Source organism: Carassius carassius, chromosome 49 (genome assembly GCF_963082965.1).
Source record: "Carassius carassius chromosome 49, fCarCar2.1, whole genome shotgun sequence".
Lineage (NCBI taxonomy): Eukaryota > Metazoa > Chordata > Actinopteri > Cypriniformes > Cyprinidae > Carassius > Carassius carassius.
In genome coordinates this window covers 16,466,610-16,482,092 of record NC_081803.1, presented here as the reverse complement: position 1 = coordinate 16,482,092, position 15,483 = coordinate 16,466,610, and the positions used below count along the sequence as shown (strand labels likewise).

Genomic DNA, 15,483 nt, shown 5'->3' with positions numbered 1-15,483 from the left:
CAAGCACTGCATAGCAAATTTTAATTAGTTATAAGTACATCAGGTTAAATCTCCCATCATTCTTTGGCTGTCAGGGCGGTGGCACCTCAGCACTCAAACCTTGTTGCATGCAAACGCAGTTTTCATTTTATGTTTTCATGGAACTAGCTATAAATATTTTCCATCTCACTCGCCGTTTTTATTAAAGGAAATGTGATTGGCTGGAGGTAGAGTTTATTAAAACTGTATTTCCTCAGTCATAACTGTACAGCATTTCCGGCAATTGTGACACATGCTGTTATTATTTTTCTTTCTTATTCTCTTCTTTGTCATCCTTTGTGATTCAATCACAATGGGCTGCTGGGATGTTTGCAGACACTATCCCACACAGTGATGAGAATTCATGAAAGTTGTCAGCTATGCCTGATAATCCTCTCATTCCCTTTTCCTTTCTTAAAGAACTGCTTTCATACTGTTAAGACACAAAAACACAACATTAAAAGTCAGAAAACTAAATTTATCCAATAAAGCCCAGTTTTGCTAAACATTCAGGGGGGAAAATCACATACTAAAGACTTATCACACATTGTGACAGCAGCAATTAAGATGTGTATTTGCAGTGTGCTGAATATTGCGTGAATTTGAGCCTCCAATTATCCATTCAAATGGCCCTGCCATAATATTAATGAGGACTCCTATAATTAGCATCCACACTGGATGCCAGTTTTGACATCTTCTTTCACAAAGTGACAAACTCACTGAGATGCCTGCCAAATAATTAAACCTTTTAATTTGCATAATTTCATTTAAGCAACATCACAAACTTGCAGTGTGGACAGCTTTGTTGATTTATAACTGGAAAAATGTAGACCTGTTATTTGCATATACATATATGTATATATATCATTTTTTTTTTTTTTTTTTATATATATATATACATTTTTCCACTTCGCTGTTAAAAGACTCACATATCATGCCATTTTATTTTTAGTAGACAATTTGTATTTCTTAGATTTTAATTGTGCATGTCACTTTCATTTTGGCAATTCAATTTAATCCAATGTATTATGTTACAATTTATAATAACATTACCAGGCAACCAGTTTTTTCTCAAATTTGATGATGTGCAATTGTTTTGGTCACTGTGCCCAGAGTTAAAATGACCCCATTTTGACAGTTTCAAATGTGAAAAGCCCATAAGATTCAATTATCTACAGTCTGTTCTCCTCAACACGGGTCTAGTTCATTCTTCCTTCTGACTTTTAATCTGTTTGCTGTTCATTGCTGTCTATTTATGATGTGTCCCCATCCATATTTGTGTGCAGTAGACTATATCTACGCATGCGGTGTGTTCAGACCCATTTATTAGCCCTGACAGTGATGTTATTGTTTTGTTTATTTGAAACTTTAGTGTACAGTCTGTTGAACAACTGCTAGTCTTGTTTTGTCTGTGAAGTAATTACCGACTGTGTTTAATCGGTTTGTAGAAGACCGAAAGCCAAAAAAAATAAAATAAAATTGAACTTTTGTTTTTATAATCAGTTGTTATTTTGACCGTTCGTAGGCTGTGTGCTTTTTAGGGGAATGTACCATATTTGATTTTTCATATTTAGTATGTGCCAAAATGTCTGTATGGTTCTCTGCCAGGAAAGATCAGCATGACATTTCACGTTCTATTAATGAGACATGCTCTGTGAGAGTCTAGACGGAACCTGTTAAAACTGAGCTGTGATTTCACCTGCTGCAGAAGAGGTGTCTTCTTAAAAAGACAATAAACAATATTTTCACATATCATGTATAATTAATAAGTGATGCTAAGGCCAGCTCTACTTTTACTAATTGAAATATAAACCCTTTTAACTTGTTCCACACCAACAATACCCATGCTGCATATATGAATGATATCTCAAATTTTGCTGTGATTTGTCTTAAAATAAAAGAAACAATTTCCTCATTCTAACTGAGAATCGTATCGTATCGGTTTAGTTAGGATGGTGATTTCCATTAGAATTTCATTCTGAACATTGAACAACCAGGAACCCACTTTAAAAAGCCTACTGTAGCAACCACACTCTCAGAAAAAAGGTACAAAAGCTTTCACTGGGGCGGTACCTTTTAAAAAGGTACACTATTGTACCTTCTAGGCACTAATTTGTACACTTTAGGTACTATATAAGGTACCAATATGGACTGTCTATGTACAAATGTGTGCCTTTTGAAAAGGTGACAGCTCTTGTACATTTTCTTTCTAACAGTGCACGTGGCAATGCCCTGGCAAACATCTAGACACTTTAGCATTGTAGTGGTGAGTTTTGTGTGGGCAAGCAACACAAAAAATAAGTAGAAATATAGGGCAGTCAGTAAGTCATTTTCTCTGTTACATAAGACTGTGCTTTACTCAGTATGCCAGCTTAGCCAATATTACTACTTCTCTCAGAATCGGAGAACTGTTTTAGCTTTTAGCAGTAACTTTTAGTAGAGGAACACTGACTGGCCATTCGTATTTCAGAAACCGTGTTTGTTTTGTTTCCCTCAAAGGAACCATAAAGTTTCACATCTAGTGCCTCATTAGAGCTTCTGAGAACAGAATCAATGAATGAGACATGTTGTGGTGTTTACTGGGAGCATGTTGTCGATAAAAGAGCAACTATTCTAAATTCATGAACAAGCTGTGACCATAAATGTTCTAATCAATGCAGAATGCTCATTTTAGGAACGGTGCAGGCTTTGTTTTTCCTTTGAACATTTAGCTCTATTCTAAAACCCAGTGAGCTCCTTGTGCAAAGCACATCAGATTATTGAATCAATACAAGCACTAGAGGAATAATGCAAACCTCTAATATACATAAAATTCTGATTTTGTTTTTCTTTATATTGGTACAGTATATTTTAGTATTAAATTTAATTAAAGGTGCTGAATGTAGGATTGACACAGAGTGATTGAACTAGGTATTGCAGTCCAAATTCAAAATATTGAAAAGGTTTTTTTTCACCTGGCCCCTCCTCCTCAGACTTGAAGCACACGCAGATTGCCAGATTGACGACACAAACAGGAACGAGTGCACTTGATGAATTAAATGCATTTTCTGCCAACTGGCAGAAAAGCCAAACCGAAACAGAGACAGACATTCAGGCCCAGAACGGACATTTTCAAAGGAGAATAACTGACTGTAGCATTGTTTTTCCAGATAAACAAGTATGTTAATTTGGCATGTTTCTTAAGTATCTGCAAATTTATTATGGTATTTTAATGCTTTAGTAGAGTCAAAATCTTATATACAGCACCTTTAATTTCATATTTCACTGTTTTATTAAACTATATATATATATATATATATATATATCATTCCATCCTGATGATCCGATGGTAGCTATTCGCATCTCAGCTTGTCTAACAGACATTTCTTCCTGGATGATGGACCATCACCTTCAACAACCTTGACAAGACAGAACTGCTTGTGATTCCAGCAAACCCATCGTTTCATCACAATTTCACCATCAAGTTAGGCACATCAACCATAACTCCTTCAAAAACAGCTAGAAGCCTTGGAATTATGATTATGACTCAGACCACATTGCTAAAACTGTCCGATCCTGCAGATTTGCTTTATTCAACATCAAGATCATCAAGCCCTTTCTTTCGGAACATGCTGCACAACTCCTTGTTCAAGCTCTTGTTCTGTCCAGGCTGGACTATTGCAATGCCCTCTTGGCAGGTCTTCCAGCCAATTCTATCAAACCTTTACAATTAATTCAGAACACGGCAGCAAGATTAATTTTTAATGAGCCAAAAAGAATACATGTCACACCTCTGTTTATCAATTTGCACTGGCTTCCAATAGCTGCTCGCATAAAATTCAAGGCATTGATATTTGCCTACAAAACTACCACTGGCTCTGCATCCATTTACCTATATTTGTTACTTCAGACTTATGTGCCCTCTAGAAGCTTGCGTTCTGCAAGTGAACGTCGCTTGATTGTGCCATCCCAAAGAAGCACAAAGTCACTTTTACAGACTTAATTAATTAATTAAATGTTCCCTCCTGGTGGAATGACCTCCCCAACTCAATCCGAGCAGATGAGTCCTTAGCCATCTTCAAGAATCGGCTTAAAACACATCTCTTCCATCTTTATTTGACCCTCTAACTTTAACACTCACTATTCTAATACTATTCTTAAAAAAATCTAACTACTTGTACCTTTCTAATCTTTTTGTATTCTATTTTCTTTTCATTAATTATGCAATTGTATGTGTGTATGTGTATGTGTAAAGACCTCTAACACTAGCTTGCTCTATTCTTTTTTTTATTCTATCTGTTTTCTTTATATTATATTATTTAAAAGCCCATGCTATGTGTACTGTTAACCTAACTGAGACTTGTTATAGCACTTATATATCATTGCTCTTTTTGTTGTTTTTGATTGCTTCCACTGTCCTCATCTGTAAGTCGCTTTGAATAAAAGCGTCTGCTAAATGAATAAATGTAATGTAATATAAAATGCATATACAGTATGTGTGTATATTATCCATATAAGATATATCAATCAATCAATCAATCAACATTTATTTGTATAGCGCTTTACAACAACCGTCAGGTATCCAAAGTGCTTCACATCATAGAATACAATAAACATCATATCATACAATAAATACATATAACAAAAAAGAAAACAGCAAGAGGGAAATTGTGTCACCACTACTATGTATTAAAAGCCATCCTAAACAGGTGGGTTTTAAGTTTAGACCTAAAAAGAGTTTCATCTGCAGTTGTACGGATATCAGGGGGTAATATGTTCCAAAGTCTTGGGGCAGCAACTGCAAACGCCTGATCACCCCAACGCTTGTACTTTGACCTTGGGACTTCTAAAACCAGTTGATTTGAAGACCGTAACGACCGGCTGTGCTCACGCAGGGTTAAAATCTCACTTATGTACTCCGGTGCTCGGCCATTTAGGGCCTTAAAAACGAACAACAAAATCTTAAAATCTATTCTAAACTGTACTGGAAGCCAGTGTAAGGAATAGAGGACAGGAGTAATGTGTACACGCTTAGGTGTATTTGTTAAAAACCGAGCGGCAGCATTTTGCACAAGTTGAAGTCGTGCAATAGAGCCTTGACTTAAACCTACATAGAGAGCATTACAATAATCCAACCTCGAACTAATAAAAGCATGAATCACCTTTTCTAGATCATGCCTATTAAGAAAAGGCTTAACTTTAGCTAGAAGACGAAGCTGAAAAAAACTCATTTTGACAATATTGCTGATTTGCTTGTCAAATTTCATGTCGCAATCAAAAGTAACCCCTAAATTTCTGACAGCAGGCTTAAGGTATGGAGCCAAAGCCCCCAAACTCACCGCTGAACCGTTTGGGTTGCCGAAGATGATACACTCAGTTTTTTCATTATTTAAACTAAGAAAATTTTGTGACAACCACATCCTAATATCAAGTAGGGATAACTAAGTAGGGAGTCTAGTGCGACATTATCATTCGGTTTTAAAGGCAAATAAATCTGCAAGTCATCAGCATAAAAGTGAAAGGATATATAATATAAAGGATATATAATATAAAGGATATATAATATAATATAATATAATATAATATAATATAATATAATATAATATAATATAATATAATATAATATAATATAATATAATATAATATAATATAATATAATATAATATAATATAATATAATATAATAAAGGATATATAATATAATTTCTCTTAGTAGTCAGTGTACTTAAGTTGTCATAATTCATGACGGCAATCAAAAAGTAAAATATCTAGTGAGGAAGTGTCAGAAATCAGTGGTAACAGTATTAAGAGAATCGCTGTGTTAAACTGCAGACATTTTGTTCATGTATGGACCCATATGATGAGTTAAAAGTGGAAATGCTAATCATACCTTAAGGTGTCAAACTTGTCTTAATGATACAACCGTTTTTCTCTGGCTCAAATTAAGGACAAAAGAGGTCTTGGCTCCCAGCCTTCACCATCCGACAGACATTATATGCGCACTTCTCTAATGACAGATACAAACATCTCCAGGATAAAATTATGGAAAGCTGTCTGTTTCAGTCTTTATATGTTTAACACTGAATGGAGAAAGTTTTTCTTTATAGTAATATTTGTTTATTTAGCAATATTATTCTTAGTAGGCCCTGCCATCAGGAAAAGGCAATGATATATTATTTGGTATATAGTATAATGCAATCATAAATATAAATTATACATTAGTTTCTCAATTAGTCTCGCAATATTAGTTTCTCAGTTTTTAAGCCACTGTAGGAAAGAACTGAAATTAAAAAGTTTCTCAAATGTTGTTTTTCATCTCTGAAAAGACCAGAGGTGATCCTTTTTCTTGACACTGACTCAGTTTACCTGTAATCTTATCAGTCCATTTTCCCCTCCAATTTCATTTGGTCTTTGACTTTCAATTTTACTGACTCATAAAAAAAGTCTTGATTAGTTTAGTGAATCTGATTAACCTGAGCACCAGCCGGAGCCGGCGTTTCTTTCATCCTATCGCACTTGTGCTGTGAGAACTGCTATTAAATGTTTTAGGGACATGCTCAGAAAAAGGTAAAATTTGGGTGATGTATGATCCTCCTACTGATATAGTTAATGGGATTCTGAATATAGTCACAATTGATTTTAATTCCCCAATGGTGGTCTTCCAGGGTCTATGTTGGTTTCGGCCTTGGCCTTGAGACAGAGAATATAGAATATATGAAAGTTCAGCAGTAACCTTTTCAAATGAAATTATAAAAATAATATTCATTTAATTTCCTGAAAATGACCCTTTCATAAGACCTGGTGTTAATAATAGTTTTCAAAGGACCTCCTGTAATGGGCTGTATGAGCCAGAAAGGCCCATACAAACCTCTGTGTCAGAGAAGAGATGTTAATGAATGTGTCTTAGCTGTAATTAGACTGCTGACAGCATCCACAGACTCGTTTAATTAATGTTTGGATGGGAAGTTTGGCATCAGTATTGTTAGCCAGCGACAGAATAGTGTGGTTCTCTCATTGATGTGTGTGTGTGTGTGCCTGTTGTGGCATTTAAAATGTTTAATAAAGGTTATGCAGACAGTTAACATGTTTTAGTGTTTATTCCTGGAAAGTATGTTTCGAGTTTAGTGTTTTGACATTCAAGCAACTCAAATAAACAAATTGAGCAATTGTTGACGGGGTATTTGATGATGTAATAATAAACTTTTGTGAGCAAAAAAACCCTGAATTTAAAAACATACCATTATGTGAGATTCATAAGTTAAAGGCAGGGTAGGTAAAAAATGTATAAACAACTTTCTTCCAAATTTGTTTAAACTTTCTATATATATCAATGCATAATTAAAATGTAAGTACTCTGATAAAAAGAGTATAAAAATCGAGTGACTCTAGACCGTTTATTCTGTATTAAACACAGCTCATTATTTCCATTTTGGGACGAAACATAGGATTGGCCTAGGCGACTGTCACTCTCTCGCAACCATGGCAACCACCCTTTTGTCACACATGACCTGCCCACTTGCGCGCGCACGTTTGATTTGAGGAATTCAACAGGCACGGATCCTAGGAATACCAAAACAATGGCAGAGAAACAGCAAGCAAATTTCACAGTACCGGCCTATGCAGTTAGTGAAGGCAAACCAGGCAAAAAAGGAAGACGGTAACAGTACAAGAAAAGGCAATGAACAAAAAGTCATTGGATAAACAAAGAAATAAAACGCGAGTTAATATCGGCGTGGCTTTCCAGCGATGGCGAGAACTGAGGGAACTCAAGGGGCTGAAAAGTGACTCCTTGATGGCTTTATTTCTGCTGGACAGGTAAATCTTTCTTTTTGTATTTTGATCATACATACAGCGTGGCTTTGGAAGGAGCCCAGAAGGGAGGGGGTGGAGTGAATGGAAATAATGAGCTGTCTCGTGAGAGGTTTACAGACACTCGATATTTATACTTTCTTTTTCAGAGTACTTACATTTTAATTATGTATTGATATATAAATAAATTTTAAACAAATTTGGAAAAAAAGTTATTTATAAATTTTTTTTACCTACCCTGCCTTTAAAGAGATTTTTGTTGTTTATTTTCAGTAAATCTGTAATCAGCTTTCAAAATGCGTATTCTTCAAGTGATTTTATCTGGTAAGGATGAATGACATGATTAATACAGACAGCTATTAAAACAGATGGCTTTTTACTGTGTTCTGTATTAAACACAAAATGATCATTTTCATTAACGGTTATGTGATAATAATACAGAACTGCTGGGATTTGGGTGTTTGAACGTGCCTGGCTTGCACTAATGTCTCTGATGAGTGAGATTTGCATGTTAACATGAGATTGATTCGTTAACTGTTGCTCATGCTGATGAGAATCTCTCTCCATGGGTCTGTTCTCTCTTGATGTTAAACTCATTCAGTGGTGTGAGAAGGGAGGAGTTGGTAGCCAGCCATATTTTAGTTGGTGATTACAGTTTTATTGTTTTTCTTTGTTTTGTTTTTTTAAATGAATGCCACATAGGCACTATAAGCCCCTGATGTGTAAATGTCAGTTATTCGTGCCATCAGTCCCTGTAATAGGAAGGTGAATCTTTGAAACGGTTTTATTTAAAAAAAGAACAGTGAAATTATGTTTCTGCATAGTGTGGCTCTATATACTTATAAATTCAAATAACCCCCATCAAACCCTGAGAATAAACCAAACCAACATAAATTTAGATGGGGGGGTGGGGGTACACTATGAATATAGAATTGTAAAGTTATGATCTAACCAAATACAGATTATTTTACAATAAATGTCTGTATAAAGGGGTCAAAAGGTCAAGATTGTGGTTATGGTACAGTAAAACCCAGTCAGTTTTCTTTGGATAAACAGATTTTCATGCAGTTCAGTTCTGAGGTTTATTGTATTTATCTAACGGAACCAAAATGTGCAGAGCATCAGTCTGCAGCCTGCCAATCAGTTTATATAGAAACCTTATGTACGATTAGATAAACAAGAAGAGTTTATATGAGAGTTTAGGATGAGGAAAGGGACAATGATGCAAAAAAAAAAGAGAAAATATGATGAAATTCAACAGAGCAGACAGCAGAAATCACTGCATAGATCAGTTATTGCTCTTCTCAGACCTGACACTCAAAGCTGCGTTAACCGCTGACATTTAACTCCGTAGGAGAGATAAACAACTTTATAAATGCTCAGCAGATGGTGGGAAATCCTGATTTTGTCTGACTACTAGTCTATAATTCTACATCTTTGCTCATGGACACCCCTTAAAAGAATTTTTAAGCTAACCAGCTAAATGTAAATTAATTTCATGCTTTTAAGAGCAGTGGAGAAAGACGGTTTTTGGCAGTAGAATGAGGCGTTCCTTTATACAAAAGGTATAATTCTAAAGACATCCACCTTCAGGTTGTAGTACATGTTTGAGCCTGTGAAAAGTTGCTTTTTTTCTTGCTCAAATGTGAGCTCCATATTCCCCTACCATATGTCATACAATATGAGCCATAAAAGCCTGATGTATCAAATATGATACTCAACAGAAAATAATTATGCAAATTTTCCATTTCAAAACATTTGATTTTTCTAGGCTATCAACACAATACAGCAGTTGGTTTTGCTTGGTTGGTTTTCAGCGCTATGGTGTTCTGTTACCACCTGCTGGTGGTGTATATGGATGATAGTCAGGAGGCAGATCATAGCATATGACATGAATATCAAAATCAACAGCACGTTATGTGCCAACACTGGTGGATCACAGACACTGTCCCAGAGCATTGTTCTAATTACATGCATCTACTCTGGTCCAAAACTAAATCTATGTCCATGAAAATGCCAGAACCTCATCAAAATGCTCATAAATGCTAACCTCCGCTATCACACTTTAGCTTTGGATTTGTGTGTACGTGTGAATGTGTCTTTCATCATTAGCAAGCAGCAGAGAGGCTGCAGGTGAGTCATCTGCCATCTCTCGCTCTCATGTGCTCAGTGTCTTGGCATGTGCTCTCCTGCACATTCTCCTGTCAACAGTACCCACCGCAGACATCATGGGGGCGGTGCGGCCCGGCCCGGCCCGACCTGGCCTGGAAGATCAGCGTGGGTTTGAAGTTGGTGAAGTTTATGAGTGTTATGAGGTGTTATCGTGCCATGGATGACTCATTGCATTCAAATCTCTGCATTAAAAATGCTCATAAGCTCATTCATCTGTCTGAGCTGCATCAGAAAGCTATTAAAGTCAACATGAAATCACTATTGACGACATTGACTCTTTCTTATGGAAGCTTGTTTCCACCACAGGATCAAAAATTTTTTTTACATGTTTTGTGACATGTAAAGTCAGAACTGCAAAATATAAACTTGCAAAAATGTGATCAAAAGTTTATCAATTACTTTAGATGGGGGGGACCCCAAGAAAATCTGAATTCAGGCTAATAATAAAGATTCAATTTTGATCTATATTAAAGTCCTGCTATTGTCCAGTCTGCACAAATAACGTGCTGTCCTCTAGTGTCCAAATGCTTCCACTTAGCTGGTGATTATTTTACCTGCTGCTAATTGAACTGTTTACAGATCTTTATTTGACAGATATGATAAATGCATTGGATCAAATGAGCAATGTCTGGATTGACGGGAAAGATTTGCTCACTGCAGAAAACAACAAATAAACCTGCTGATGTGCTCAAATGAAGCCTGACTGGCCCACTGCCACAGCGGGCAGGACGACAGACATGTTGTCACCATCACTCAACACGTTCATCGTCAATGTCACTCAGCACGTTTGCTGTGAGTCAGGGATTTCCATGATTCATGTCTGTGGATGAAATAAAAAGAAGACAATCCGTCTTCTCTTTTCTCTCACCCTCAACCTTGTTTATGTAGCCCGATCTGACACACCTGCTGGTCTCCCCATAAAGTCCCACGTGTACGATCAGTCGCCACGGGGCTGCCGGAAAGAGACCGGGGGGATTTTCTCGCTCTCTCTATGGGCAGAGCTTGCACTTCCTTCCTGTGAGGTCATAAATCTCTCCCTAAACACAAGCTAATGGTCTAATAAACCTTAAACCTTACCTCAACTATTGTTCGCTAGTGGAATGATCTTTCCAGCTCCACCCAAACAGGCGAGTCCCTCACCTTTTCTATGATCACTTGACTGAGTTCTTAATATTCTTTTTTTAATAGTTAATAGTTTATTTAACAACAACAATGGACAGTCCATGACTGCTCCAGAATTATCTACAGAATTAAAAAGGGACATTTGGCATTAATTGAAAAAAAATTATATATAAAATATAATACATCACACTATATTTTAAAATATATTGCTAATAATAATACAACTACAACTAAGTTGCAATGATACATAGGTCAAATAAATGATTATAAATAAAATATATTTTATTTAATTTTATTTTTATTTATTTAAGGCTATGTGCATGTTGATACATTCTATATATACAGTATATATATATATATATATATGACTATGAAAATTGTAGATTGTATGTATGTATATATATATATATATATATATATATATATATATATATATATATATTAGCATTGATTGTACGCTGTCCTCTTTTTTTGTGAGTACTACAATTTTTTGTTTTTATCAGTTTAGCAATTTTGTACTTCAGCAATTATGTTGATGCATAGTCTATATATTATAAAAGTTACTGAAAATGCTTACATGCTAATGTGCACATACACTTGTCCAGACTCAAGCATGAATGGGATTTCTGCTAACCCTTGCTACGTCAGAATGTGTTACATCCTGTTATGAAAAGAATGAGCAGTTCATACAAGATCAAAGCTCCACTTTTTGGAAATGAGTAGAAGGGAACAGACACTTTGTCTCTGCATGCACACAAACACATAATGCACTTAATTGCTACGTATGCAAACAGAAATACTCTCTAAATGCTTAACTTTGGCATGAAGAAGACTGTGTGTTACAGTTTTGCATATTTTATTACGAAGGTGAAATGCAAATATCTTGATGCACAAAGTGATTTTTTTAAACAAACCTTTCTTGTCCTTTGTTTACTAACGCAATATGTTTGAAAATCTCATATAATTTGCTCTTTACACGTATTTATAATTACATTCAAAGTATGTACAATTCTTCCAATGGTAACCAAACCACAGAAATGCACCTGTTTACAGGTGTTGACAGTGATTTTCCCAGTTCTTGCTTTCAGTTTTGCCTTTGACAGTCTCAAGAGTCCATGAGTGTGTATCACAGTGCGTTGTGGCAGTGCTGAGGCCCAGCGTCCTGTAGGTACCCCATGTGCCAGGACAGAGGGAGTGTCTGTAGGGGTTCCCCGTAATTGTCTACATTATTTGAACCACAAGAGCCCCAAACTCCTGGCTGATATGACCCAACATCACCTATCCGTCCATACCTGGATGAGCTTGCCATATCACTAGGAGGGTAAAGCTGGGCGTTGGGAGAGAAACATGGGTAGTGAGGGGAGGGTGGACAAGCAGGGCTTGTGAAAACATGTTGCTCTGAGGACAGTCTGTGCAATGGCTTTTGTGTATGGTAGTTGAGCGGCTGGTGCCAGGATAGGAAGTTCTGGGATTCAAGGCGGACAGGAGGCGACGGCTGCTGACACAAGCTGCCCAGCTGACCGTGACACTCAAGGTGGCTGCAAGACTTCCCCACACTTGCTGGTGGGTTGTTAGTGAGGAAGACTGACAAAGCCGAGATGCGATTGATGGCCCTCTGGAGTGTGGCGATCTTCGACAGCCGCTTTCCGCTCAGGTCGTGATGCAGAGCAACTCGGAGCGCGTTGAAAGCCTGGTTATAATCCATAATACGTTTTCTCTCTCTCACGTTGGCCGCCACTCTGCGTGCTTTGGAGCGCACCGGCCTGCTGCGTTTCTTGCTCTGTCTCTCCTCTGGCTTGCTTAAGGCTCTGTTGGGGTAACAACTTGTCGAACTGCTGCCATCGCTGCTGTCCAGCTCCTCTGACCCTTGAAGACTCCCGTCTAGTTCCTCCTCGGAGAACTCGGAGCTGGTGAAGCTGCCTCTGCTCGCCATGGAGAACCCGCAGACTGTTTCCAGTGTCATCGATCTCCTGCGCTGAGAGTCTGGATGACACTTTTTCATACAACCTGTGATTACCTCTGATGTTTCTCAACAGGTTGAGACGCTCTTTAAATCACCTTGTTTAGGAGTCACATGGTACAGTCACCTATGAGAAACGCTGGTGTTTATGAGCTCCCCAAGGCAAATTCAGCTACTCCCTCCCCAGACCCGCCTTCTGCTGCAAAATCTGCACAACCATGTATAGACCCTGAACTAGTGAGTAAAACTCAGACACAGACCAAAAAAACACAGGCATTGAGTATGTTTTAGATTTGTACATCTCATAAACTGTGGACAAAATGAAAATATTACATCACAACATCACTTACCATCATCAGAGATAAGGAATGAGCTTTTGGCACCTTTAAAGGAGGCCAAGTTGACCTTGAACTGGCATTTTAAACAAGTAATTTTAGACTTTTAATTTACTTTATTTTAATGACTTAGCCATTTTTTTAATTACTTGGGCTTTTAGTGTAATGTCAGGGATGGTTCATCATATCATTTATATAATCAGTGTATGTTTATAATTTTTAGATGTATAATTTAAATAGAATTTTTATTTTTTATGCGTTCATGTATATGATTGTTTATATGTATATACTATAATTCATATATGCAATTTTACTGTGTATATTTGTGAGTGTGTGTATTTAATGAAATGACTACATAAATGTCAGTAAAATATACATAGAATAATAATATAATAATTATTAATCAAAATGTATACACACATTGATAATTATATTATAGAATTTATGTAATATAATTTTTTATAATATTTTTATTATATTTAAATTATATATACACTAACGGTCGACAAATTGTATTAATTCTGCATCTATTAATTATTCAGTTTGTTAGACAGTATACATATATATATATATATATATATATATATATATATATATTTAATAAATGAAAGTTGAGTTGTTTTATATGTAAAGCAAACTGCATTTGTTAATTTACAGGGTTTTATTTTACGGCAAATCATTTTAAAAGGGCTAAAAAAATGTTTTAAAATACCTGAATGATTTTAGCACTTTGTGTCAGTGATAATGGATGAACAGTTTCTCGTAGTAGATTCCTGCTGGGTCTTGTAATTAATCACACAGGTTGTTCAATCTAAATTTGTCTGTTAGTGCTCATGACAAATTGTGCATTTATCAAATAGCTAGTATTTTGTGGATTTCCTTGTGAAGGACTTGCGATCCATTATTTACATTTGTCCACGGATACAATTATCATCTCCAGCGTGCGGTTTCAGCGCTGTGTTGGTGCTGGGCCTTGTGGGCCATATAATTTGAGTGTCTTTGTAACAAACTATAAATCAAACCCGAACAGCACCTGAGGATAAGAACAGAAAGATACTCGGACTTCAAAGCCTGCAAAAAGAGAGCTGGTATTTGACAATTATAACATGGCTTCAACAGCACCCTACACACTGTGTTTAGCACGGACAGGGGGAACGCATACTTTTGTTTGGTTTGTATTTGACAGATTGTGTGATGGTCATGTTTCAGGTCGTGCAACAGGGAATCTGGTCTGTATCTCTATGGATCTTTGTCCTTTCACTGCCCGCAGCCTGATCATGTCCTGCTTCATCATGCTCTCTAATCTGAAGAGCAACGGCTGCTGTAAGCCAAAAGTTCATTGCTAAAGCATCGCTGACAGTTTTTCATACCAAGGATAGCTGTCATCCTCCCAGTCTCATTTTGTAATATCACAAAAATGTGCTTTCTCTTGTCATTAAAAATCTCTTAATAATAATAATTGATAAATGAATCACTTCCAGACATCCAGTCTGTCCTCCGTGCTGGTTTAGTGTATGGCAGAGGGACAGACAGAATGAGAGGTCAGACCTCTTCCTCTGCTCCTCTTTTATGGAGGCTGTCTAGGCTGATTGACGGCATTCCCTAAAACAGTTACAGTGAGAGTGCTGTTACTTTGAGAAAGTTTGTTTTTTTGACCAGGAGAAAAGCTAATTATGTATTGAACATATGCAGTGTGAGCATATTTTGTTGTTAATTTGTTCTTGGAAATGCAGGAAAATAGTGCTCTAGAATTATGAGAGCCAACACTACATAAAATGTCAATATGAATACATTTTAAAAACATAGTAACAAAAAAAAAGCATATATAATTACAGTTCTTTCTGGTCTTCGAATCTGATAGGCTGAGAGGTCTTTATCACTCCTCTTTCACTTGCAGTTCTGTAGAAGAGGTTTTTTTTAGATGAGAATGCAGTAGTTTAGACTTCAAATATACGGTTTGTTATTAAAAAATAATGCATAATTGAAGATTTGCTTTGACGTTTTCGGAGATGTGAGCTCCAGGGTGCTGCCTTTGTGCTTTTGACTGAATTTGAATTGCTTAGCAACATTTATGAAGGCGGTTGTGTAC

General features: G+C 36.5%; 1 protein-coding gene across 1 annotated transcript; it reads right to left on the bottom strand.

Annotated features, from left to right (window-relative positions):
• Positions 1 to 12,084: 12,084 nt before the first annotated feature.
• On the bottom strand, positions 12,085 to 13,104 carry LOC132132573 (class A basic helix-loop-helix protein 9-like). Its single transcript, XM_059545001.1, has one exon. It carries the CDS (start codon positions 13,099 to 13,101, stop codon positions 12,226 to 12,228), a length of 876 nt encoding a protein of 291 aa, XP_059400984.1. The 5' UTR covers positions 13,102 to 13,104; the 3' UTR covers positions 12,085 to 12,225.
• Positions 13,105 to 15,483: the final 2,379 nt, after the last annotated feature.